A 26628-nucleotide genomic window follows, 5' to 3' on the forward strand; every position below is an offset into this window, starting at 1 on the left:
TAAGAATACATAAAAAATACTTTTTATAATTAACTTACGTGATGTCCCCTCCGTGCGGCAAGTAATATAAACGCAGGCTGCATAAATATGTGTACTTTTACGACCACGGGTCAAATGACGCATTAGGGCCATTTTAAAGAAATTCAATGCAGTATCGATATAATGTTGAGTCAACTGCAATTGCTGGCACAAATGTGTTATTTCTTTTTTGGCCTTTTTTAGAGTAACTTCACGCGATTCAGTACCAGAACCAACTTGAAATTTGCCATAGCCATAATTGGTGGCACCACCTGATGATTCAGCGGAGACAAATTGACCGATAGCAGCTGCGCCATGGCCTACTTCTTCAAATTGTATTTCAGATACAATTAACGAATCCTCAAGTACCGAACCGCAGTTGGTGCAAACTATAGTATTTGTATAAGAATTTTTATTGAAAAGGATAAAAATAAACATTTATTTATTTTGCATAAATTACCTCGATCACCACGTGCATTATCTTCTTCTATGTCCGTAGAACCACAATTTCGGCATTTTATACCGGACGACATTTTAACGTAGATTTCTATCTATTAGATATTTTAAATTTATTTCGATAAATATTTATTTCAACTAAAAGATTCCAAATTCAATATCTAAGAAATTTCGTTTACTACACACGGTTAGAAAATTCACACACTGCACCACAAAAGAGAATGTAAAAACATATGATTGTCATTTAAAATGTAAACAATAATCCGGCGATTTTCAGCTGTTTTTTATTCCGAAGAAGTAGAGTTGTATTTTTAATATGCCAAATATTAAATTACCACTACTCACCACACGTTGGAGTGTTGTGAAAATGTATAGCCGTTAATTTTCAAATTGTGCGTTCTTTTCAAAATGTGTAACTGCCGGTCCACACAACGATACTTTTGATTTTGCTTGAGTACGGTACCTGCCGGTCCACACTATAACATTTTTTGGAAAACTTTTAATTTTGCATGAGAGAAAAAGAGTAAGAATATCATCCAGAATTTCCGAGTACGGAGTTTCCATACTCAGAAACTTGTTTTGTTATTCATCTCATTCGTACAACAAATCAATGCAATTAATACGTTTCTGATACAAAAGTTTCCATATGCGGACATTAAGGAAACTTCAAAAGAGAATTAAGAAAAAAGTTTCTCAACAAAAGTGTGGACCAGGTCTAAGTAAAAAATTTCATGTCAATGACGGATACTAAAGATTGAATTCTATTCACAAGTAATTTTTAATTCAACTGGATATTTGCTTATAATATAAACATATTTATGTACTAACAAGTAGGAAAGTATAGTCGGGCATGGCCGACCATATAATACCCTACACCATGAGTATATTTTTAAAATGTTTATTTATTTTAAAGAAACTTTTACGTTGAATATTGCCATAATTCCAAAATATTTAAACAATTTATTGAAAAAAAATAAAATTTCAAAATGAGGCTTTATATAGGTCAAATATGGGCCGATCCTCGGTAAATATGGGAAAGGATATATTTTTAAATAAAAGTTACTTTTGTTGAGTTTCATTGCGATACAAATGGTTACAAGTCAATTTTAGACGTTAAAGACATTTTTTGAAGGGGGGTTTGTATGGGGGCTAGGGTCAAATAAGGGCCGATCCTTACGAAAATCTGCAGTGTCAGTTATACTTATATATAACTTATTTGTGCCAATTTTCAGAGAGATAATAGAATATTTGACGTAATTATGGCAAAAAAGTTCAAATCGGGAGGTATGGGGCTAGGTGAAATAATGGACCGATTTCAACCATTTTCAATAGGCTTCGTCCCTGTGCCAAAAAAACATGCTTGGTCCAAATTTCATCAAATTATCTTGAAAATTGCGGCCTGTACCTTGCGCACAAGGTTTACATTGACAGCCAGCCAGTCAGCTGGACGGACATGTCTTAATCGACTCAAAAAATGATTCTGAATCGATTGGTATACTTTAAGGTGGGTATTGGACCAATATTTTTGTATGTTACAAACATCAGCACAAACGTATAATACCCTCCCCACTATAGTGGTGTAGGGTATAAAAAGCTAAAGTACATATTTTTTGTACTTTCCAGGAAAGCTTTTTAAAGTTTTAAAATCCAATACAAAAGTATATTAAAATACGTTTAAAAACTTTGATATTTTCAGAAGTTCTGATCTGATATTTATGAAAGATTGACACAAGAAATGTGAAAACATATTTTTTTAAATATCTTGAGATAGTATGTACTTTTTAATGTTTGCCACAGAGAAATAAAACATTAATTCGACTTTTTTTGTTATAAAAATCACTTTTATTTAAAAATTTTATGTTATATTTATTATGATTTCTTTAAAATTAATGTTTTAAATATTATAGAAATTGATTCCTTTCAAGATGTGCAAGACAGATTTGCAAAATGTTATGTAAAAAAGGATTACCATAAAAATATTATAAATTGACACATATTTTAATAAATTTTAAATTTAAACAAAACTCAATTTTACGAGTTTGTGTTAAAAAAGTCAAAAAATTAAAGAATTGAAATTCTTTAAAAATAAAACTTTTTCATTTTCTCTTACAAAAGTGTATACTATTTGTAATTACATGTCTTTTTGTAAGACAATACCTTAAGACATGTAAAAAGAAATAGTCCATAACAGAAAATGTTGTAGACAATGAGCTCTGGTTGTTAGCAATTTCTTTTAACATCAAGAAATTGAAACATTTATCAATTAATTACTTATAAACTAAATTATAAAAAATGCTTTAAATACATTTTTATACAATGTACTTTGATTTTTTCATAACGTTTACGTTCAAAGTTTAGATTAGAGCTCTCTTAATTACAGACGACATAAAATAACACATTTTAATTGAAAAAGGAAAGGACAGGGCAGGTAATGGGGGGGATATGTTAGATTATAATGATTATACATTAAAAATTAACTCTAAATGTTATACAAAATAAATGGTTTACATAACAATGCATCTTTTGTTTTTAGCCATCGGATCTCCGACAACAGGCTGCAATGGAGTCTCTGTGATTTTGATGTCCGACTGTTCGCATGATTGTTCCATACCGCAGGTTTTCAAAGAAACATCTGTAAATCCTTTGCCTTCAGAATCACCTTGAGCAGATGTCGGTGTTTCAATGTCTGTTTTTAGTTTTGACTCTTTGACTTCCTCACCCAAAGTTGCATTATTATCATCATTGGCTGTTGTATTTGTTTCAGTAGTTTCCTTATCGGACTTGCCAATATCTTCATGAACAGATACACCAGATACATTTTGAACTTCGATCTCATCCTCCGCTGCGTTAAGTTTTTCTTGTAACTTAACGGGAGTACTGCTTTGTAAAGAGGCCTTGGAGAAACGATTGCGCAACAAGGAAAGAGGCGAAGAGACAGCACTGAAAAAGCCATGCATGTCTAGACGTGCTCTCTTGGGTGGCGAAATCTCCATATCAGTTTGCAATTCGCCAATGGCTGATTGAGAATGTTGTGGTGGTGTACGATCACGTTTGCGTCCACGTCCAAAGAAAGAGAATGACAAATTATTGGGCACTTCAGAACCGACTGTTACATTCATACTGGTATTTGTAACATCCAATTCGGTATTTATACGTCTGTAGGATTCACGAAATTGTGAATTGCATTGAAATTTAGAAGGAGTATAATCCGAAATAGGGCGTATACTCTTACGTCCCGAAATTTGTGAAAATGCTCGAGGGCGTTCAGGCGAAATACCAGATTGCATAGCAAGTTGCACATCGGATTTTGGAGCCACTGGGTTACGCTTAGGTAAAAGTGATTTGCCGGGGGTTGATGTGGCAGAAGGAGCAATATTAATATGGGCCACATCTTGCGTTTCTAATGATTTGACGGGGGAACTTTCAATAGCCAAAGGTTCCATTTCAATGTCATCATTATCATCTACAGTTGTGGTTACTTCCCGTTTAGTATTGGGAGTAGTTTTAACTGCAGTTTTAGACGGCGTAGACTTCTGTGGAGTCTTTTCGGTGGCTTTTGTGGGGGTTTTATTGACAGGAGTCGAAGTTTTGTTGGCCTTACTATTACTTTTAGGTGTGACCGGTGGAGATTTTTGCTGTGATGTTTGCTCCTCTACAACCTCCATATTTTCAACATTTTCCTTGGGTGTTTGATCGGCATTTTTAACTTGGTTTTCATCTTTAGATTTTTTATCATCATTTTTAATTTGTTGTGCTTCAATTTTCTCATTGCTTTCAGCAACCTTTTGATCCTCTTTGTTTTCCTTCACATCTTTAGATAATTTTTCTTCCTTTTTATTGTCAGATTTTTCTTGTTCCTGTTTTTTATCATCATCTACTTTATTCTCCTTTATTTTAGTGTCTACCTTTTCGCCTTTCTCGACTTTGTCCTGCTGTTTTTCCAATTTATCTGATTTGTTCGGCTTGTCCGTTTTTTCTTTTTTCTCTTTTTCATTTATTTTATTTTCATTTCCATTTTGCTTATCCTTATTCTGTTGTTGTTGTTGTTGTTGTTGTTGTTGTTTGCTTTCATTAACCTGCTGTTGTTTATTACTGTTTACACCATTCTGATTTTTTTCATTAGATTTTTTATTATTTTCATTTTGTTGCTGTTGTTGTTGTTTTTTATCAGCCTGTTGTTTTTTATTTGGATTTTCTTTAGTATCTACAGTATTTACTGATTGCTGTTGTTGCTCAGTCTTAGCTTGTTGCAATTTATTATCTTGTTTATTGGAAGTGTGACCATTGGCATTGTGACCACCAGCATTACTGCCAGCTTTATTTTGATGGGGTTTAGTGACGGTTCCACTCAATGACAATGGTGTACGACGTCCCGGCTGTGTTGAAGTCTTGGCTGACATTTTTTAAAGGAAGGACCTTTTAAAGTAGTTTTTTTTGGAAGATCTAAACTATAAAGATATAAAATACAAAAATCATCAGTTTTTTTTAATTTTTATAATTTATATTTGTTTAAAGATATTCGGTTAGCAATTGCTAACCGACGTAAAAAAAGTATATTTACATAAATATAATATGTTTTTTTGCATGTTGTATGAATGTCATACAGATTATGAAATCGGATAACTAAAAGTATACAAAATATCCCAGTTAGACTACAATGAATTCAGTCCAACATAAACAAACTTTCCATTTTAATATCCTCTGTTTATAGTTCTTTTTTAATAAGAAATAATACAGACAACAAAATAAATAATAAATGTTAAACACTTATCATGATCAATATGTATGCATGAATGATTGTAAAAAACTGAAGTTGTTCATGTTAACCATGTAAAAATAAGCTAAATTTATTGTACGTACATATGTATATGATGCAAATGACATTTATCTAACGCAAAAGAATAATAGTATTTCTTACATAATATAACCACAAAAAATCAAATACACTTGTGTATTTGTAATATGAGACCTTCTCAAAAGGCAAATCAATAAAACAAATATGTACATACTTAAATAATTTTGCAAACTAATTATTAATCTTTTAAACTTTTCCAAAAAAAATTACCGTCAATTTTCTAATACTGTTAATTTCTTTTAACTGTTGGACAGTTTACTTTTTTAATGTTATTAAACTTTTCGTGTTAAACACTTCTGATTTTATAAATCAAAAAATAGAGTTAAACTCGTTGTTACTTTTAGCAGGACTAAAGAATTACTGTTGCATTATCGTTTGATGCTAAGTATTTATATAGGATAAGTTTGAAAATCCTTGATGCAGGTAGAACATTTACCTGCACTAATGCTTTCCGAGTAAATGGTGTTAGATGTTAATCTTAGCATTTTAGTTAAATCTTCTAATAATATGATACCTACTAAATTTCTAATACCTAGTATATTTGTATTAATCTTTTGTTTTATATTTAAAGTCAATTTCATTTATTGCTTTTAGACAAAAAAGGTTTATGGCTTTCTATATGTAAAGACGCAGTAATTTAGGCAAAACTTGTAAAAATTCTGCTTTTAGGGTGCAATATGCAGTATTTACATAATTTAATTATTATAATAAAGAAATAATTTAATTTTTTTTCGCCTTTCCTCACGTAGCCAATAAAAGTTTAGCAATTGTCTAACATTTAAATCACATTAAGCTCCTCTTTTTAAGACTTTGTCGAAATATTAACAGTAGTAGGTAAATATTATTTGCCTAAAAATTACACAAAAGGAAACAACAACAGAAAGTCCTAATATACTTGTGCAAAATTAATATATAATAAAAGCTGTGAAAAAGGTACTTTGAATATTTTTTTATTTTTCATTAAAAAAATATTTTACTAAATGTAAAATCAAAATTTGTTGGTATAGTTCGCGGAATTAAATGTATTGGAAACCCTTCAAAAAAAGGTATAAAAATAAGCAAATTAAATGTATATATAATTATATCTATTACTATTTTTAGGCGTATTGTTCTTAAAACACAATAAATGCCACCAAAAACTAGTCATTTTTAACGAAATGTGCATAAAGTTTATATTGCAAACAACAAAATGAGAAACAAAATAGAACGCAATGAAAATGTTGTTGGATGCACTTGCTTACACTGATATTGTTTGTATTTCTATATCTATTTTTATGCAATTTGTCTATTTTGTTTTATTCAAGTATGTATGTAGTTGTTTTTGTTTTAAATGCAAACATTTGATTTCATGATATTGCAAAATATGTGTAGGTATCTGGTCACTTAATTCACGCAGACTTTGATTATTTAATGTGGATCAAAAACTGTTATGAGATTCCCGAAGAAGGTTGAAAAAATATTTTGCTTTTTCAGTGTACAACACTGTATGTACAAAGCATGTATATGAAAAACTAGTTTCAAAATTTTAGGTGTATTTGCAACAAATTGTTGCAGAGTTAAAAGCTTTCACCTCAACTGAAAAATTTATACTTTCTCTTTTTTTAAGTTGCTACAATCATTTATTTTAAAAACGAACAAAACTCCCTGTATTTTTACAAAATGCATTTAGATTTGTTTATATTTAATTATACAAAAAAAAAAAAAAAAACGGAAACGTTTAAATACATTGTAACATTTTATAAAACAAAAAACATATGTTTTTACTAGGGGAACTATTGAGGCATAAACATCAATATTATGTACCTATTATTTATTTATATTATGTAGAATTTATACCCGAAATTAGTGTAAATGTAATTTTCTAACTTGAAAGAAATACAAAGAGTCCATTCAATACAAATGGCATATATGCATACATATGTATATACAGTTGTGTTCAAAATAATAGGAGTTAAAATTTTAAAAATTTTGAATATACATTTTTTAGGGAAAGGTTTACAATTTTAATTATATATTTTTATAATTTATTTATTTAACTTGTTCTCTAATTTTTTATAACCGTTATTTTGAATGTTGAAGAAATTTTTATAAAAAAATATATATTTTTTTAAATTTATATACAAAATCTATTGTTCAAAATAATAGGAGTATTCGATTTAAATTCAACTATTTTTAAAATAAAAACAAAAAAGAAAGCACTTTCATCTAAAATCTTATTAATTAATGTGTGCCAATACAACATCAGTCATTTTTGTGAAGGTGTAATTTAGAATTTGGGTATATGAACCTCCGGAACTTGATGTCCTTCCGACAACGGTTTTGAGGGGTTTGATGACACATGTCGTGGCCGACTATCAACAAATATATTCAGAAAGCCTTAAAAGATGTTATACGCGAGGTCTTTTAACGTTTTGATTTAGAATCAGTAAGTCGACAACCATGTAAATACCTACTTCCTATGGAACGAGCTTCCACCAATTTAGGATCAAAAATATTTTTATACGACATCACCGCCATTTTATCAAATTTGTTTATTGGGAATATGAGAGCATTCCTTGGACTAATATGTATACCTACAACATTTGGGGTACGATACCATTTTACAATTTATTAGACCATACCATTTTTGTCAAGACCCATCATGAATCATTCCTATTATACAACTTCCTTGAAAGTTGGTTAGAGCTTAATATTTTTTGTTTAATGGGCTTCCAATGTATTTTCTGAATTCATTTAGATTTAAAAATGTAATTTGTTGTCGTATTCATTATTTTTGTCAATTCTGACATTATCTTTCAGGATTTTAAAGGAAATAATTGTGAACTGACCTCAAAATCAATTATACCAGTTTTAAATCATATTTCAAATATTTACTTCGAATAAAGGAAATTAATCTAACTTAGATAAGATATTATACGGTACTCCTATTTTTTTGAACAGTCGTAATCGGATATGGATTTCGAAAAAAGTTAATACCAAAAAAACTAATGAACCTATTTACAAAATGACATTTGTTTTGTATATTAAACACTTATCAAATAAATATCGTGAAAAAAATATTTGATTTCTTTAAATCTTTCCTTTTTAAATTAAGCTGCACAATTATTTTTCTCACTTCTATTTTTTTGAACACAGCTGTATGTATGTATGTATGTATGTATGTATGTATGTATGTATGTATGTATGTATGAACATTAGACTGACTCTTTTTATATTAAACATAAAATTGTGTTTTTCAAACGATTTCTGTGCATAATTTAAATATTTTTTTGAATGAGTCTATCTAATATTCATACTTACATATGTACATAATATTTATTCATTTATATCTACAGAAAGTTTAATTGTCGTACCAATAAAAATACTGCCTGTTGGCTGGTCTTCCATCGATTCATAAGTCTGTCTGCGTAGCCGTTAGCTTCCCATTTAAATTTTGTTTATTATTTTTTCTTTTAATATTCACAAAATGCTCAAGTAAGCCAATCCCTTTATGTAATTATGAAAAATTCTTTGTTTTTGTTTTTTATTATTTTTCAGAATGTTTTCTTATTTGCTTCGTCTTACATATACATAAACACATATGTATTAGTAGATACAAATTTAAAATTGCAAAAAGCGTTTACAGTCAAGTCTAGTAAAATAAGGAAATGTGCATTTAATATTTAAATAGTAATGACGAAATTTGTTAATGCTCAAAACACTTTGAATTTGTTAAGGAAAATACATATAATTAATTTGTCAGTCAAATACACACAAACCGGTCAGTCAATATTTTTAAAATTTGAGAGATATATAGATCTCTACAATACCAATCAATGATATAACAACATACATACTAATTTTTTATAGGTTTTCAAAAATTTGTTATGGACATTTGATTTTATAATTTGAGATAGGATTAGTGAAATTTAAATTTTTGGCTTTTTGATCGTTATAACAACACATGTCAGCTTTAAAATTAAAGATTAAAATTTGACATATCGATAAAAAGGCCTATTTTTAGTAGCGCAAAAAAACTATTTAATTCGTAAAATATTGCACAAAAAATTAATAATGTTTGCATATTTTAGCGATATCAGTAAATAACAAATATTTACACCCTTATTCAAAAACATTTTATGTCTGTTCAATAACTAATAGTCATGATTTAAAAATATGGATCTATTACTTATACCATGCTAAAAGTTGTTACTAATTCTCAAAAAAAGAAAACAATTTGTGAAAATTAGTAACCATTTTTTGTTATTGAAGAGATAGGTATTTTATTTTATAAAAGGTTTATAAAACAAAATTTGATTTATAAACAGTTTATAAAATAAGCAATTGGTAATGAACAAGGCATTTTTTATTCCAAGTTGCTAACTTTTTTCTCCAAGAATATAATAAATATTCCTTGTAATAATATGTATAATTTTATAATTTTATGAAATGTTTTCTTAAAAAGTGATATCAGTCAATCTTAATGGCATATACACTATTTACGTAAAAAAACTCGAACCTTATATGCTCGTTTATCATTTTATTTTTTTAATATAAATATGTAAAATTATGAAATGCTTTTGTATATAAAAAGTGTAAAAAATTTTTAATATAAATTCTAAATTGCAGCCATAAAATAATATAGATTTTAATGTTATAAACGGCTTGTGAAAATACTTTAAATTTTTGGAAAAACATCCAATCAGTAACGGGTTTTGAGTCGACCAGAACATCATTAGGTACAAAGCATAACTATGAGTTTTTTAAACATCAGTAAAACAAGTAAAATTTCTGAGAACAGATTCGGTTTCATAAATAATTATCAAAATAGATATAATGCAATGATATAAATGCAATGATATAAATTTATAAACGACATTAAATAAATCGTTTGTAATACATCGAATGGAAAATAACCCCCTGTTTTTGAAAAGCGTTTAATGATCGTAAGTGTATATTTTAAGCAACAAAATGTCACGTTTGTTATCTCCCTTATAAAATTTTCTTTATGTATAAAGTTTGCTTATTTATTTGGATAAGTATTTTCATAGTTTTCAGAAAATTTTTACATATAAACAATTGTATATGTAATCATTATCCATGCCAAACACTGTACCCATGCTAAGATAAACGAAGGAATAACAATGTTTATATGAATGTATGAGTGTGTGATTTTATTTTTTTATATTCAAAAATGGCGGTCGTTGGCTTTTGTATTTGTATGCAAGAGTCAATCATAAATGAAAAAATAGCATTTAATAAAATATAATTTATATAATATGAGCAATTTTTAATTATTTACGTTTAAAATAAACCGCTTAAACACTAACACCAATAACTTATTTAAAATTTCTGTATAACAATTCCTACCCCAATAATACCAATTGCAGTTGGAAAAACCGACGCCAAACGCCGCGAACATAAATAAGATAATTTACACAATATTTTCCTCAATTCAAAATATTTTGATCTTTTAATAACTAACACAAACCTTTTAAATAACAGTTTTTCTTCTTTAAATTGTTTGTAGAAAACAATATTTGTTTGTTTAATTTAAATTAATTAATTGTATTATTATTGCAGACACAATTGCAAACACACACGAAACGAATAGAGCACAACAAAAAAGTAACGAATAGAGACGAATGCAGAGGTCCAATTCGAGTGCCTCAAAGTCGGCTATGCGCCGCCGCCGATAAATATTAAAATTTTCAGCCGTTGTCCATTGTAATAGCTTCAATCTTCTATTATTTTGACGCCGTATTTATATATTTTTATTTAATAATATTTATACGATATTTAAAAAGTAAAATTACAATATATGTATAAATATATAATAAAATAAAAAATTAATATAATTTTAACTGAGAATTTTTCATATGAACAACATCGACCGCATTTGAAGTCTGGTGGTAAAGCGTTTTTACACTATTAACAGAGCTGCATTTCAAAAGCAATGCTTCTCAAACTTCTGCTATGAATCATGCGAATTGTCAAATTAGAATATATATAACACAGAGTTGTTCAAACTTATTTTATATTTTCTAGTATTCGTGTGGGACAAGTTCTTAATAAAATAGATTTTTTAACAAATATAAAAAGAAAATATAGTTATTAAGGTAATTTTATATATGTTTTAAAAGTTTTTTGACTGTTTTAGCATAAACAAATTTAATTTATTCATATTTTAATTAATTTCATAAAATTTCTCTTCAAAACATTGGCACCTGCATTTTTGGAAAAAAAAATTGCCTCGCCTTCTTCATAAATGACGTCTTACGACTCTTTTTACAAATTTACCGGGTGGTAAATATACATAAACGTCTGCTGCTGTTGCCAATACTACAACTACCAATCATGTAATTGTTGTTGTTTAAAATTATTAAAAACCGGGTTAAATCTTTCTATGACTACAACTTCTGTGTCTGTTTGGGCGTCATGTTGTTGCTGCTGCATGTTTATTATGTCGTCTGTCTCATGTCTAAATGTGTTTACCGTTCCGACAAATAGTCATTTTAATCAACAACCTACGCACTTTTGTCAATTTCTGTCTCAAAATAAAAAAATTAATTACAAAAGTTTACAAAAACAATCAACAACAGCGATATAATGGCCAACATTTTGGAAAATCAATTGGCTGGTCTAACACAAGTTATTGAAAAACAATTGGATGAACAATTGGAACGTTTCGATAATTTAGATAAGGATGATCTTAAAACTTTAAGAGAGCAACGTATCAGAGAGATGAAGGAACTGAATACAAAAAAGCAAGAATGGTTAAAAAATGTAAGTTCAATGAAACTTTAAATTAATTGTTTAATGAAGGAACAATATATTTATGCTGGTATTTGTAACAAAATGACTTTGCAATAAAATTTGCTAAAACCATAACTATATTTAACAATTTACTTATTAATAAACAATTTGTACACATAAAGATGAGTAAAAATAATATTAAATATATCTTCTCTCATTTCAGGGTCACGGCAATTACACAGAATTGGCCGACGAAAAGGAATTCTTTGAAGTCTCGAAAAAATCTCCCAATATTGTTTGTCATTTTTATCGAGATTGTACAGAACGTTGTCGTATTGTCGACATGCATTTGAAAATTTTGGCTGGCAAACATATTGAAGCAAAATTTTGCAAAGTAAATGCTGAAAAATCACCATTTCTTACACAACGTCTACGCATCAAAGTAATTCCCACCATAGCTTTGATTAAGGATAGTAAAACAAAGGATTTCATTGTCGGCTTTACCGACTTGGGTAATTGTGATGATTTCTCAACTGACATGCTCGAATGGAGAATAGCACAGTCTGGTGCCATAGATTACAAGGGTGATCTGATGACACCGCCAGATGTTAAAAAGAAAACATATATAAATCGTCCTAGAAAAACTATTCGTGGTGGTTATGATTCAGATGATTCCGATATTGATTTTGATGATTAACCTGTTTTCACACTTATCGAAATAGTTTAAAAAGAAACTAGTGTTAGAGACTACTCATTTTATTTGTTTTCATACATTAGTCTGTTGTATTGCCTGCCTGCCTTTTCTTTTTGCTGTTTTCCCCAAGTGTCTTCTTTTTCTTAAGCTCTGGTTTGAAAGTTTAATATTCAAACTTTATTTGATTAACAAAATGCTTATAAATCAAAATGTATTCAACAAAATTTGTTTGTTTAATTGCAAGAAAAACCCTACAAAAACATGATAATCTTTTTTTATAATAATTTCTTACTATTAACATTCTCTTGATTTTAGACATGAAGTATTTTTTCTTGTCTTAATTAAATTAAAAAAATTCCTAGTTTTATAACTACAAAATTAAGTATTGTTTGTGTTTTTTATTTTTGCAAAATGTCTTTTATAAAAAGTAGCACAAAATTATAATAAAAACATTATTAATAGGATTAAAACTAAAAAGACAACTTTTTCGTAGAATTTAGAATAAAACATATTTTCTTAATGCAAAATAAAAGTAATATACATACATTATAATAAGCAAAATTAGCAACATCAAAAATTTAAACGTAAACATCCATAAATGTTCATATTTACATGGACTAACTAATAACATATATACAGCTATTCAGAGGGTTTTAGAAATAAAGACAAATTTTCATAAAACCATCCAAATGGGAATTGTAAGCGATTATAGTCCTAAAGAAATAGAACGTATATTTTCATTTAAACAATAGTGCATACATACATAATTATAAAATACAAAAATTCCTATTTTTATAGTGTCAAAGAATTAAAGCAAAATATACGATATTCATTCACAAATCAAATTTGACTTAACAAAAAAAAAAAAAAAAAAAAAAAAAAACAAAATCTCTACTTATTTTATTCGTTCTCTTATTAATAAAATAAAAAATAATCTTAATTTATTTTTATAATTTTAAAATGTAATATTTTTTTAAATTAAAATAAAAAATGCATGTATAAGTTTTTTTATGTTCAAAACAAATATTTTGTGGCTTTAATCATAGATAAACAGATATGTAAAATTTAAAAATTAATAACTTACAACAATGCAGAATACAATCGTAAAGCATTGAAACAAAATGGAATTGCTTCTTTTTTTATTGAAATTCCTTTTATTGTTTGATTACCAGTTTTCGATCGTTGTGTAACTGAATGCAGAATAGGGGTGAATATAATTGGGAATTTTAGATATATAAATAGAGTTTTTATAATTAAATTGAGGATTTTTATATTGCATTGGAAAAATACCATACAAATTTTTATAAAAGAAAGAAGCCCTATTGTCATTTTATGAATACAATTTTTTAGAAAGTTTCTCCTAAGTTATTATAATTGGATAATAATTGTCAATAAGAAAAATTTGAATTTTGTAATGAAAAAAAGAAATATTTGTCCTTCTCTATGCCATACCAAAAGTACTCGTCAATAATTCTTGCACACATAATACTTTTGGCAAACGAACGATTATACTGATATTAGTTTAAATCGGCCCATAATATAACCTAAGCCCCATACAACGGGTTCTTTCTAATATAATTAAGGTTAACCCAGATTAGTTCGACCTATGTTATTACATAGAGATTTGAAGCCTCGAACAAAAATTAATCAAAAGTATTATTTGGTATCCATTAATTTAATATATCTAACCTTAAACAAGGTAAGTAGATCTGAATAAAGGCAAGCAATTGATGCAAATAACTTGGAAACTGCTATACGAAATAATAAATTAGATTAGTGCGAGTCAGATAAAATTATTGGGCTATAGTTAGTTTGCAATGGTACACATTTTTTAACTGCATTTTCGACCAGTTCCCGTAGAACGATACATAGAAATTTAAACTTAAACTGGTGCCAAATTTTATGATACATTAAAGCCTGGTGTTATAAATGATATTTTTAAATAAAGTTATTCTCTCTTTCTTTCTTTCTTTCTTACAATAAATATATACCTTATTTCTTATTTAATACAAAATTGAATTGAATTTGGAATGAATTAATTTCCTATTCATGTCAACAACCCATCCCTGTTTTAAGTGAACAACAGAAATCTGGTAGCACGCTTAAACGGCAGATAACAAAAGTCAAAAACAGCTGTAACATACACAAAACAAACTAAGATAAAAAACAACAATAAATTACATTTTATCCCTCCAAAAGAAACCATAAGAAAAACAAAATAATTAAAACTTTGGACCCCAATTTTAAAACCCCTCCCTCCTACAATTCAGTTAAAGAACCTGAAAAACAAGCAAAAGAATACTAGTAGTAAAGTGAAAGTAAATTAGTATGGTTTTGGATTGCAAGTGACAAAAACAGTTGTGCAGACATCAGCGTAAAAGCCGGTTGCTTGGTTGATTCATTGATTTTTAAAACCAATTCGTTATTCGTCCAAGAGTTGCTATTGTACATTTTGTGGATACGGAATAGGTATAAAACAGTAAACCATACGAGAAAGCTTAACATTGATGACAAATCCTATTTGCTTGTTCACTAGCTAGTTTTGTGGGCTTGCTTATACTATGATGATGTGGATGATGAGCTCATAGCATCATAATTCCTTTTTACTTAAAACAAAAACAAAACAACTGTTTAGTTGTACTCATCTGTGGTAAATAAAACATGCGCACGCACGACCTTAGAAAATACATAGTAAAAAATCTAAAAATCTCAACGAAACAGACACAGAAACACAGTAGAAATGAAAAACTAGTTTGGAGCAAATAAACATTTAGTTTTCATGGGGAGAAAATACATTTTACGGAATTACTTGAGTTAGTTGTTCGTGGTTACGTGTTACGTTTGCATTAAACTCAATGAAAAAACGCTGGAATAGAAATTAAGCAAAGAAAAAAACTGTCAAGTGGTGGTGGTTTGTTAAATACAAAGTTTTTTTGCTTAATATTTTATTTTGATGACGAAGTAGTATAAAAAATAAAAAAAAAAACAAAAAACAAAAAAATAAAATAAAAAACAGCAAATTTATGGAATATATTTTTGAAAGCTGTGATTCAATACTTCAAAACTCATAAATTATTAGAAAAAGAGATAACGAATTATTAACAAACAAAATAAATTAAATTAAAACAAATAAGCTGATTCTTGGCAAAATTACGAAAAAAAGTGAAAAATGCTATAAAATTACAAAAAATCAATATTTTAGCAAAAAACTAAAAAAAACAAAGTCATATAACTAACTACAATACATACATACGGGGTAATAAAACACATCATACATATGGATATACATATGTACATACTATACTAATGCTTAAATAAATAATACTTGTGAATCAGTCAGTACATTTTTTTGTTCGAGAATCCAAAATTTTTGAGTTATTGATTTTCTCAATTATAAGACTACACATCAGCTAACAATAATTCTTATTTGTTAGGATTATTATCAAAATAATAAGAACATAAGGTTTCCACTATTAATCTTTACCCATTTTTGACCTCTAACCCATTTTTGTAATGTACACGAGTTTACGCACACATTTAATTCATATTAAATGCTCCGTTATCTCATAAAATTCCAACAACAGCAACAACATACACTTTATAACCATAGAGTAAACATTGCGGGTAATAAAGAAATTATAATTTGTTCTTAAATAGTACTTGTACATTAGGGCATAACTTTTTAAATATATTTATAAGCGTCAAATTGGCATGCTTATAACCCTTTCACACAAAAAACTTAACCCATGGATTGTTTATGGATATGATGACATTTTATATATGTTTAGTATGTACGTGCATATTGATATTTGATGAATAATGGAAATATGATATTATCCTTATTAGCATGTAGTGCCATTAAATTCTAAACAATAACATAGTTTTCTTTTTAAATAACTATTTACTGTAGTTGTAAATATTTTGTGAAATTGAGAAGTATTGAAAAATCTTGATATAACGGTGAAGCGTTTTCGTGAAAGACATAATATCCCCAATTAGGCAACTAAAAATAAAGGAAAATTATTTTCTTTGTTGCTTAAAGTTTGAAATCTATATTAAAAAAATTATTTCAATATCGTTAATACAAATATCACTAAATAGAAAAAAGTACATAACAAAATATTGGTTATCGCTTAGTAAGACCGAAATTTGATTATACCCTATTGTACATAGTACATACACTGAAAAGAAAAGTAATAATGTATGTTGATAACAAGTAGTATAAATTAAAACAAATTATAAATTTGTTTGACATGAAGTTATCGGAAGTTATCCCAAAATAACGGAATTTTAACTATTGACGGACTTAAAAAATTGTATGTATTTGAATTTTTTTATTTTCTTTAACTGCAATAGAAAACTGTTAAAAACTTTTCTTTTAATTTTTATATTAAAAGTAAGTTTTTTATTTAAACTAGTTTTACGTCAATCTTTAATCCTCTATTTGAACATTTTTTACATTAAACAGAGATCTCTTAATTAAACAATTCTTTTATCAATTATTAACAATATTTATAACAATAATTGTCTTACAATTACAACAATTCTCTTGTATTTGTACAAATAATACATCAATCAGAAATATTTTAATTAAATAATTTTTTCATCAATAAGGTGAATAATGAAAGTTTAAACAATTCGCTGTCAACAAAAATTGTCTAATAATATTTGGTTTAAACATTTCCACATATGTATATCTTAAAATAATACAATATGTTTTGTTACAATTGTCGCTTAAATATTTTTAGAGTCTTTTCTGTATATTATGAACTGAATCAAGTTATTATAAACTGAATTAGTAATTTGAAAGTCAAACATTAAAAAATTTTGGACGAAACTTTATTAAGAAAAATAAATTTTCATTAGGAGTTTTCCAAATTTTGAAGATCTTTATTTTTAAAATACATTGAAATTTTCAAAAATATAAAAAAAAGTTTTAGACCTTCTGTGTATAATTTTTAAAAAGGAGAAAATATTTTCTTTCTTTTGCCGTTAAAAAATAAAATCATATAGGTATAAAAAATTTGAGATAAACGTTTGTATATCCGAAAAAAGATACAATTTTTTAAGATAATATCCTTGGGTACATGTTGAGTATCGAATTCCGATTAAGAACCGATAATTTTTATTTTATGTTGTTCTTAAACTTTACATCCACTAATAAAAATTTAAATAATCTCTTCCTGATAAAATCTGATTCGCAAAGTAAATACTTTCTGAAATATCATTTGAAGCAATATAAATTCAAAATATTTCATATATATATTAATCGCCCTTAATTTGAAGTTAGTTAGTATGATTTTAAATAAATATTTGTTATTCTTGTTCAGTTAAATTAAATAAAACAATAAAAAATCATAAAGAAAAGGACAAATGATATATACATATGTATATTACCAAATAAGTACATACTAAGTTGAAAAAATATAACGTACAATCAATTCTTTGGTAAATAAATTTCAAATATTTACAAAGTCAATCGTAACGACAACACAAAAGTAAAAAAACTCCTCCTCATCAATTTTTCAATGGCTCAGAGTTCTGTAAACAGCAGCAGTGGAACAACAGCAGGTGGTGGTGCTGGTGGCAGCTCAATTTCAATGAAATCTGGTTCGCATAGTAATCTAACTGTTACTGGCAGTAGTACAAGTACACCTATACGTATTGCTAGTTATCATGGTCATGTTTCCTCGTCAACGGGTAACGACTCACCGACACCATCATCGACGGCTAGTTTAATGCAACAACAAAGTCCACAGTATCAACAATCAAGTAGTGTGCCATCGTCAGCTGGTGGCGTTGGTGGTGGTAGTGGCAGTGTCGTTGGTCAATTGGGTCAAAGTTCAGCTTCATTAAATATGGGCATTTCGACACAGCAGCAACAACAATCAGCATCAACAAATGCCATGAGTACAAGTATAACACCACCAAATAGCGCTGGTTTACGTCAATCGGGTGGTAAGTTATAATAAAATCATGAAAATTTTTTTTACTTCCTATTATTTTTATTTATTTTTTCTCATTTTATGTTATTTTCTTGCTCTCGAAAATTTACATGTTTTTTCAATTTGTGTAAATTTTATTTTTATTTTCTTAACACTTACGTTTGCGGTTTGTGTGTGTGCGTTTATATTGCGAGGATTTTATTTAAAAGTTTATTTTCATGGATTTTAAACAATACTCTACACCAAACTTATGTATATTTTTAAAATTCTAAGACATATCCTATGACCACTAAAATTTAATTGAAATATTAAAAGAAATAGCCTACGTATTGTTTACAATACGATCCTCATTTTCGAATTACATACTAGATACATTAATATGTGTTTAAATATATTGTTGCTATTGGAATAATTGGTATCCTTGAATCATTTAAAAAATCTACAAACAGGCTGTTTTAAATTCGGTGTAGAGTACATTTAAGACGATGTGTTACCTCATTTTACTGGTTTTCTTTTATTTTTGTTTTGAGTTTTTCTTCTATACTACTACACTATTCCATCAATATAATAAAAATATATGTATGTACCTCTATTTACCAACCAACTATAATTTAAACTACAGACTGCGATTTTATTACCTTTATCAATAACATCAATCTTCCGCTTCCTTTACTATATTTAATAAAACCAAAAATATTAGCATTTCATAAAATTTTGAATTACCATTAACCAATATTCTTTAATAAACATTATTGTAACCAATAGCTGATGAAATGATATTCAATGTATTATGCAAATTGTGCAGTTTTTTTTTATTTTTATAAGCTTTGGATTTATAAACAAGAAGATTTTTCGTTAGTGGAACAAGACAATCAAGTTCTTCCGGTTTAGGTAACAAAATCTACTAAAACGTTAGGACCCTTAATCTGAAGCCCAAGTTTCTGATCCTCATTATTTCATTGACTGAAGTTAATATATTAAATCTGTTCCCAAAATCACAAAGCTACTAATATTGAGGAATACATTTTATAAAAATTACACTTAAATCGTAGAAGATATTGCCGTTAATTAACATATCCGTATACCTAGAGATTCCATTTACATTTGTGAGATGATCATTAACTGTTGTATTTGTATAAATAAACATATTTTATATTCTATATGCTAGCAACTAAATACATATACATAAAAACATATACAACAATAATAAAAAATTTAAAATTATTTAACTTCAGCAAAATTTTACTACATAAACTGATCCCTTTTTGAGTGATTTCATGTTTTTCGTATAAAACTTTTCATAACAAATACAAATTATACTATGCGTGTATAAATTTATATTTATGTAAATGTAAATTATGAATTTATACTTTACAATATTTTTACTTATATGTATACATATAGTATGTATATTTTGCGGTTATTACTTTTTAAATGTAGTAATTAACCACATTCATACGTAACTTGCAATAAAAAATAATAATTTTAAAACGCATGCAACAAAACTTTAATTTTAATATTCTTTTTAATATTTTAACAAACAATTTTTACAATTTAAATTTTTATTTACATTCAAACATATCGCCACCTGAAATTTAAAATCGACTTTTTGATTTAAAATGGATCGAAAATATACATGTTGCCACAAGTTTTTAAAATCCTGAGATCAAAAACTCCAAATCATAAAGTCTTTAAAAGCATCATAATAGACAATGTCTGGCGGTACAATCATATTCAAACGTGTTTATTAATGCTGGGATATAAATCTTGTAAACAAATTTAGTTTTTTGTCTCTCCTTTAAAATTTTTAAGGATGTTGTTACTCCCTTTTGCATTACAGCTGACGATATGTATATTACGTGCATGTTTAATAATAAATATAAAATGAATGTAGTGGAACAAGAAATGCATTTAAACTTAAATTAAAGTATAATTAATGTCAAACAACATTTTAAATCAGAGTCTGTAGAGTCCAAAGTTTTCTAAATAAAATGGAAAATATTCATTAATAAAAAAATTTTCTACTAAATTTATAAAATTTAATTCATTTTTGATACAATTAAAATGTATTTTGTTTTTTATATATATATTTTTTAAGACTTTCTGGTTTGTGGTATTTAAAGTAAAAATGTGAATATATGCTATCATGGAATCATGCTAAATTATGCTCTTTGGCTAAAATATGCCAAAATATGCTCTAACAAACCGATTCCAAAATTCTTAAATTGTTCTAAAACGTGTATCCATGACTCCATACGACGCACCATAAAAGATATGCATTTGCATATTTTTTTGTTTCACTGCTTGTTATCATATCATATTCATCACTCATTATTTATATTGAAATTTTGTATAGATAACAGATCGTTGAATAGTTTTTTAAAAGAAGAATTCTGGTTTAAAAAGTTGATTACAAATCATTGAATAAGTTTTCTAAATAAAACTGATTCATATACAATTTTTAGAACCTGTGTGAACATAACCTTCACATTAACGAACATTTTCATATTTACAGTTGGGATACTATCAGTATGTGAAAGTCCTTAAAATCCACTTATTGTGTGTTAATAGATATTTCGATAAAATATTTTTTCTTTTATGATAACATCTTACATTTTGGCGTATAAACATATTTTATTATTTATGTCATATTAATTACTTAAAGTAATGGTTATTAAATAAATTGTTCGTTCCTGTCAAGCACATGCATGAGTAGAATAACATGTCACATTCATCATTAGTGAATAAATCTACGAAACCCGGCAGTTTTCGAATTCGTCTATGTTATATCCCAGCAAAAAAAAAGAACTTTTAAAGAAGAGCAAAAATAGAAATTACTTCATGAAAGTACTGAAAAAGACCTGAAGAAGTTATGATTTGAAAATTGATTCTTTTCACTTCCACAGAAGGTAAGAAAAATTCAGTTAGTGCTATTTTTAAAGTGGTGATCAATTTTATTCTTTTGGAAGTATTTCGTTTTATTTCTGCTGCGATGCTTTATTAGTTGACTGTATCCAATGTGTATGTTCTTAATATAATTCAGTAAGAGTTTCTTATTGAATTTGACCTGCATTTCATAAATTAAGACTTTTTATTTAAGTAATCTAGAGTGGGACAAACATCCAAAAACTGTAAACTGGATATACAATTTTTGTTGTATTTAAAAACAAGTAAAATATTTATTTAAGATTTTATGTCCAAGGCTGTAGAAAGAGTTTGATGGGCGTGTGTTAGGATAGGCTAGGAGTAAAAAAAAAAAGAAATATTTTATAATTATTTTACATCCCTATGTAGTCGCATGTTAAAGTATTTGTGCACATAAATATGTGAATGTGAGTAGGACCTAGAAAAATAGACACTGTTTATAAATGTTTTTATATACAAATATTTTTATTTCTTCAAAGGGATATTCACAATATAACAGAAACTATGTGCGATTTTAACATTTGTGCAATATAGTTTTCAGTCAAATTTTTGGATTTTAAAGTAAAATCTATTCCAAATTAAATAAAAAATTGCCATTTGTTCTATTTGATTTGATTAAGATTTTATGCTTTATCAAATTTGAAATATACTAACATTTTGTATTTCCCCTTATCAAAAAATGCCACATACTTTATACACATTTTAAAAATCCCCTAGTGTTTTGTTTTTTTTTTTAAGAAAAAGTAATTCACATTTCAGAATACAAAGAAATCTTTGTATAAATACCTCTACAGAGACTTTATGCAAATCAGTATAATTTTAATCTACTAATCGAGCTCTTTAAGAATGAATTTTAAACTTGGATCTCTATTGTTGTTATTGGTTATCCTTATCATGGGAGATCGTCAGGTTATGGCGAGCTGGATTAAAAAGGATAAAATCCCTAGCAGTACTGGACCATATAATCCAAATCCTCCACCACCCAGATTTTAAACGAACTAAAAAAAACAGTGGTATTTTCAACTGAAAGATTGTGTTAAAACTGAATTTATAATAAAAATATTTTACTTAAAAATAAGTGCGTTTTAATTCATCCTTATGAATATCCTTATTATTGTATTTTGTTTTATTAGCTTCCTTTTCTAATGGTTTTGTCTATACAACGTTTCAGCATTTAGTATTTTCTCATTTATCAAGTTCATGTTGGAGGAAATGTCAAAATGTCATCATCTAACATTTCTTTGTTTTTTTTAGTTTATTAAATATTAAAAAAAAAATTACAACTGAAATAATATGGTGACGTAAAAATGAAAGGAATGCAAAAATTAAGTAATTATGTTATAATTAAACTAATTGAATGTAACGTTGTAATTATTATACTTGATAATTTTTTGTAAATAATATCACGTCTAGTGCAATAATCTAAAAGACAAGTGCAACAATTTATAAGACAGCAAGACCATGTGTATTGGATACTGCATACTTGATATATGTACATCTTAAAAAAAAAAATAAAAATACCAAAAAACGAAAAGTAAGAATTTACTCCATGGAAGTATTAAAAAAATATTTACAGAATTTATGATTTTAACCTTTTTGTATAATTCCAAATTCACTAATTCTGAAGTCATGGTCATGAAGTAGTTTTTATATTACTTTTTGGAAGTTATTTGGAAATGTTGAAATATAATATTATTGCAACAATTATTTTGATTGAGATAATTTTAACACAAATAAAAGAATTACACACATTTTACATAAAAAACTGGAAAAGGAAAGTTTTAACTTATAAAAATGTCAATACAACTTCCGTTTTGACAACAATTAAATTACTTCTTGGAAGTAATTAAAAATAATATCCACTGAATGATGATAAATTCATTTACTTTACTTTTTGCTTTTTATACCCTACATCACTTTAGAGGGGAGGGTATATTGGGTTTGTGCTGATGTTTGTAACGCACAATAATATTAATAATAATAATAATATACCCACCTTAAAGTATACCAATCGGCTTTGAATCATTTTCTGAGTCGATTTAGCTATGCCCGTCCTTCTGTCCGTCTGTCCGTCCGTCCATGTAAACCTTGTAATCAAACTACAGTCCGCAATTTTGAAGATAATTGAATGGAATTTGGTACATAATATTTTATTGTCCCAGGGACGAACCCTATTGAAAATGGTTAACATCGGTCCATTTTTTCACCTGTTTGTGATAATTTTTTCTAAAATTACTATAATCAAAACTAGTAAATCGATGTGCTTCGAATTCGGGTGAAAACCCTATGAATTTTACATTAGCGTGTCATTGCAGGGATGTTATTCATTTTTGGCAATGACTTTTCTACATTTATTTTCTTTTAACTGGGTTTTCATTTGTAAGGAAATATTTGGTTTATAAAAGTGAATAGTATGCAATCGCATTTTAGATGTGATTAAGATGTAGTTTGTAAAGTATGACATCAATTATTTTTTGCTGGGTATGGTCAAGAACTGCCTGCCTTAGAGGGGGCCAATGTTGGACATTTTGGTCTTACAGGATTTAATTTAAATGAGTGTAACTTTTCACCTATTGGTCCTAGCAAAAATTGTCCAAAGGAGTTCAGATAGCTATTTCTTCATTCTTTAAAAATAATAATTTATTTTTATTTTTAATTCTTTTTAAATAATAATTTGCTTTTTATTTCTTTTTTTTCAAAATGAAGAGCTTTATAGTCCTATAATGGAATCGAGTGGGATATCTTTTCAAAATGGACGTTTTAGTTGTAATTTTTTAATAAACAGAAAGCTTAGACCATTGTGTTTAATTTTTGATTTCTTCTATTTCGAAATAACGGTAATCAATCCATCTCTTATTGTTTTTAATGTGATTCCCATTATATATAATGTTAGGAGATATTTCCGTTAAAAAACTCCCCTTTCTAGATTTATTCCCCTTAATAGATAAGAAAATCATTGAAAATCTAAAGGTCACATTAAACTTTGATTTAAATAATCATACATCTTGTTTCTAAATATTAGTATTTCTAAATTCATTGACATGAATTTGAAAACAATATTGTTTCTTCTAGTAGTAATTTTTACATTTGTCAATGTTTTGGCAAGATTTCGTCATGCCAATAAGGCATCTGGCAGTCGTGGTTCCTATAATCTGCAAACACCCAGGACTCCTTATTATAAAATTTACAAATGAATATAATAAATTTACAATTCATTAAATAAGAAAATGTTAAATGTATTTTTTTATTTTGTGTTTTTAGAACGGTTATTATTTGATCAGTATTTTCAGTTTGACAAATGTAACCAGCATTTGTCGGACCTATTTATCGGTTATTATTTATCGTTAAAATAATTAGCTAGTCATTTTTTTATAAAAAAACTATAATTGCGATCTCCAGATATGTAATTTTCTATAGTAATTCCTGAAAAATGTTTAAACAGGGCATACAATATTGCCTTAGCAAAACCATGGAACAATTTTTGAAATAATATCCAATACGACAACAGTTTACTGTAACACATATATATGTATATATTAAACTAGAACATAGCTATTATTGATTTAGAATTTATTCGGTATATTTCATTTTGAATTTTCAACTTTTGTCAGTTTTTATTAGTAATTTGTTTAACCTTTTCGATTTTACATTTTGTAAATTTGTTTTTTTTTTTTTCAATTATTGATTTTCAAATTAATCTGCATAGTTTTCATTAAAAAAACACGTTTCTATGTGTGCAATAAAATAACAATATTTGCAAAATTATTTTTCATTAAATGTTATTAAATATTTACGAGCACATGGTATAAAGAAAATATGAAAAATATCAATTACAAACAATCAATAAAATATTTTAATAATTTATATGCGTCTAATGAGTTTAAATGTTTAAAATTGCAACAATTTAAAAATATACTCCTCATGCAACTACTTTTAATGAAATATTGTGATAAACGACAAAATTACATTATCGCTAAATTTATTAAAATTCAAAAACTTTTACAATTATTGCAAAATTTGAGGTTAAAAGGGGTTGAAGAACAGAAATGGCAAAATACAATAAATGGTGGGTGTTTTATATGTTCTCTGAATTATTTTGTGTTTTTTTTTTTTTAAATAAGTATTAAGTAAATTATATTAATTCATACTATCCCTTTCCTACTGATAAGAGTAAGATTTGAACATATTCTTTAAATTCTTATCATTTGGTTTTTTCGTGAAATCATCAATTAAGATTTTACTGAGAAGAGTGTTGTTACTAGTTTATATTTAAGACCTTGACAATTAATTTATTAAAAAATCACTTTAATTTATTTACAAATTCTTAATTGACGCAAATAGGCACAATTCGTTGAACTACGTTTTGTAACACTTGACAGTCTGTTAAACAATTAACTCTTTTTTTCCAAGACTTTTTGCTAAGACTTTTTTATATATTTTTTTAGGTTTACTTCTGAGATTAGTATTTAAACTTACACCACTTTACTGGGGAGGGTATATTGGGTTTGTGCTGATGTTTGTAACGCACAATAATATTGGTCCTATACCCCCCTTGAAGTATATCAACCGGCTCCGAATCATTTTCTGAGTCGATTTAGCTATGTCCGTTCGTCTGTTCGTCCGTCCATGTAAACCTTGTAATCAAACTACAGGATGCAATTTTGAAGATAATTGAATGAAATTTGTTACATGATCTTCTATTGTCCCAGGGACGAACCCCATTGAAAATGATTAACAACGGTCCATCATTTCACCTAGGCCCCATAGAACTGAACCCGCCAAATAGGGATCGGCCATTATTTGACCCTAGCCCCCATACAAACCCCCCTTCAAAAAATGTCTTAAACGTCTAAAATTGACTTGTAACCATTTGTAACGCAATGAAACTCAACAAAACTAACTGTTATTTAAAAATATATGCTTTTCCCAAATTTTCCGAGGATCGGCCCATATTTGACCTATATAAAGTCTCATTTAGAAATTTTAGTTTTTTATCAATA

General features: G+C 27.4%; 4 protein-coding genes across 10 annotated transcripts in view; 2 read left to right on the top strand and 2 right to left on the bottom strand.

Moving 5' to 3' along the window:
* Nucleotides 1–678, bottom strand: part of LOC111674859 (transcription factor IIIB 90 kDa subunit) — a 42778-nt gene extending 42100 nt beyond the window's left edge. The window contains exons 1-2 of the mRNA XM_023435537.2: nucleotides 479–678; nucleotides 39–407 (exon numbers count right to left, since the gene is read on the bottom strand). Of these exons, the coding sequence (XP_023291305.2) occupies nucleotides 39–407; nucleotides 479–551 (442 nt within the window). The 5' untranslated portion in view covers nucleotides 552–678. The remainder of the gene's footprint in view (nucleotides 1–38; nucleotides 408–478) is intronic.
* Nucleotides 679–2293: 1615 nt separating this feature from the next.
* LOC111674757 (transcription factor SPT20 homolog) lies at nucleotides 2294–10953 on the bottom strand. Of its 3 annotated transcripts, none has more exons than XM_023435410.2 (2): nucleotides 10800–10953; nucleotides 2294–4922 (listed from the first exon to the last, which is right to left on the bottom strand). In XM_023435410.2, exon 2 carries the CDS (start codon nucleotides 4872–4874, stop codon nucleotides 2979–2981), a length of 1896 nt encoding a protein of 631 aa, XP_023291178.2. In that variant the 5' UTR covers nucleotides 4875–4922; nucleotides 10800–10953; the 3' UTR covers nucleotides 2294–2978. The 3 variants fall into 3 exon arrangements, with proteins under 3 accessions (XP_023291178.2, XP_046806000.1, XP_046806001.1); XM_046950044.1 differs by having other exon boundaries at nucleotides 10679–10931; XM_046950045.1 differs by lacking the exon at nucleotides 10800–10953 and adding an exon at nucleotides 8683–8701.
* Nucleotides 10954–11308: 355 nt separating this feature from the next.
* Nucleotides 11309–16687, top strand: LOC111674793 (thioredoxin domain-containing protein 9). 3 transcript variants are annotated; one of them, XR_006940760.1, is made up of 4 exons: nucleotides 11309–11427; nucleotides 11819–12094; nucleotides 12288–15227; nucleotides 15295–16687. XR_006940760.1 is itself a non-coding variant. In XM_023435452.2 (3 exons), the coding sequence occupies exons 2-3, from the start codon at nucleotides 11918–11920 to the stop codon at nucleotides 12759–12761; spliced, it is 651 nt and encodes a 216-aa protein (XP_023291220.1). In that variant the 5' UTR covers nucleotides 11309–11427; nucleotides 11819–11917; the 3' UTR covers nucleotides 12762–16687. The 3 variants fall into 3 exon arrangements, 1 of the variants encoding a protein (XP_023291220.1); XR_006940761.1 differs by having other exon boundaries at nucleotides 15299–16687; XM_023435452.2 differs by having other exon boundaries at nucleotides 12288–16687.
* The window catches only part of LOC111674768 (oxysterol-binding protein-related protein 8), a 35162-nt gene continuing 24515 nt past the window's right edge, over nucleotides 15982–26628 (top strand). The window contains exons 1-2 of one of the 3 annotated variants that reach the window (XM_046950040.1): nucleotides 15982–16014; nucleotides 18089–18716. In XM_046950040.1, coding sequence (XP_046805996.1) covers nucleotides 18287–18716 — 430 coding nt within the window. In that variant the 5' untranslated portion in view covers nucleotides 15982–16014; nucleotides 18089–18286. Of the gene's footprint in view, nucleotides 16015–18088; nucleotides 18717–25534; nucleotides 25695–26628 lie in introns of those variants that run through there. The other 2 variants (XM_023435420.2, XM_046950041.1) reach the window with 2 other exon arrangements.

This window comes from Lucilia cuprina, chromosome 4 (genome assembly GCF_022045245.1).
Source record: "Lucilia cuprina isolate Lc7/37 chromosome 4, ASM2204524v1, whole genome shotgun sequence".
In the NCBI taxonomy this organism is placed as follows: domain Eukaryota; kingdom Metazoa; phylum Arthropoda; class Insecta; order Diptera; family Calliphoridae; genus Lucilia; species Lucilia cuprina.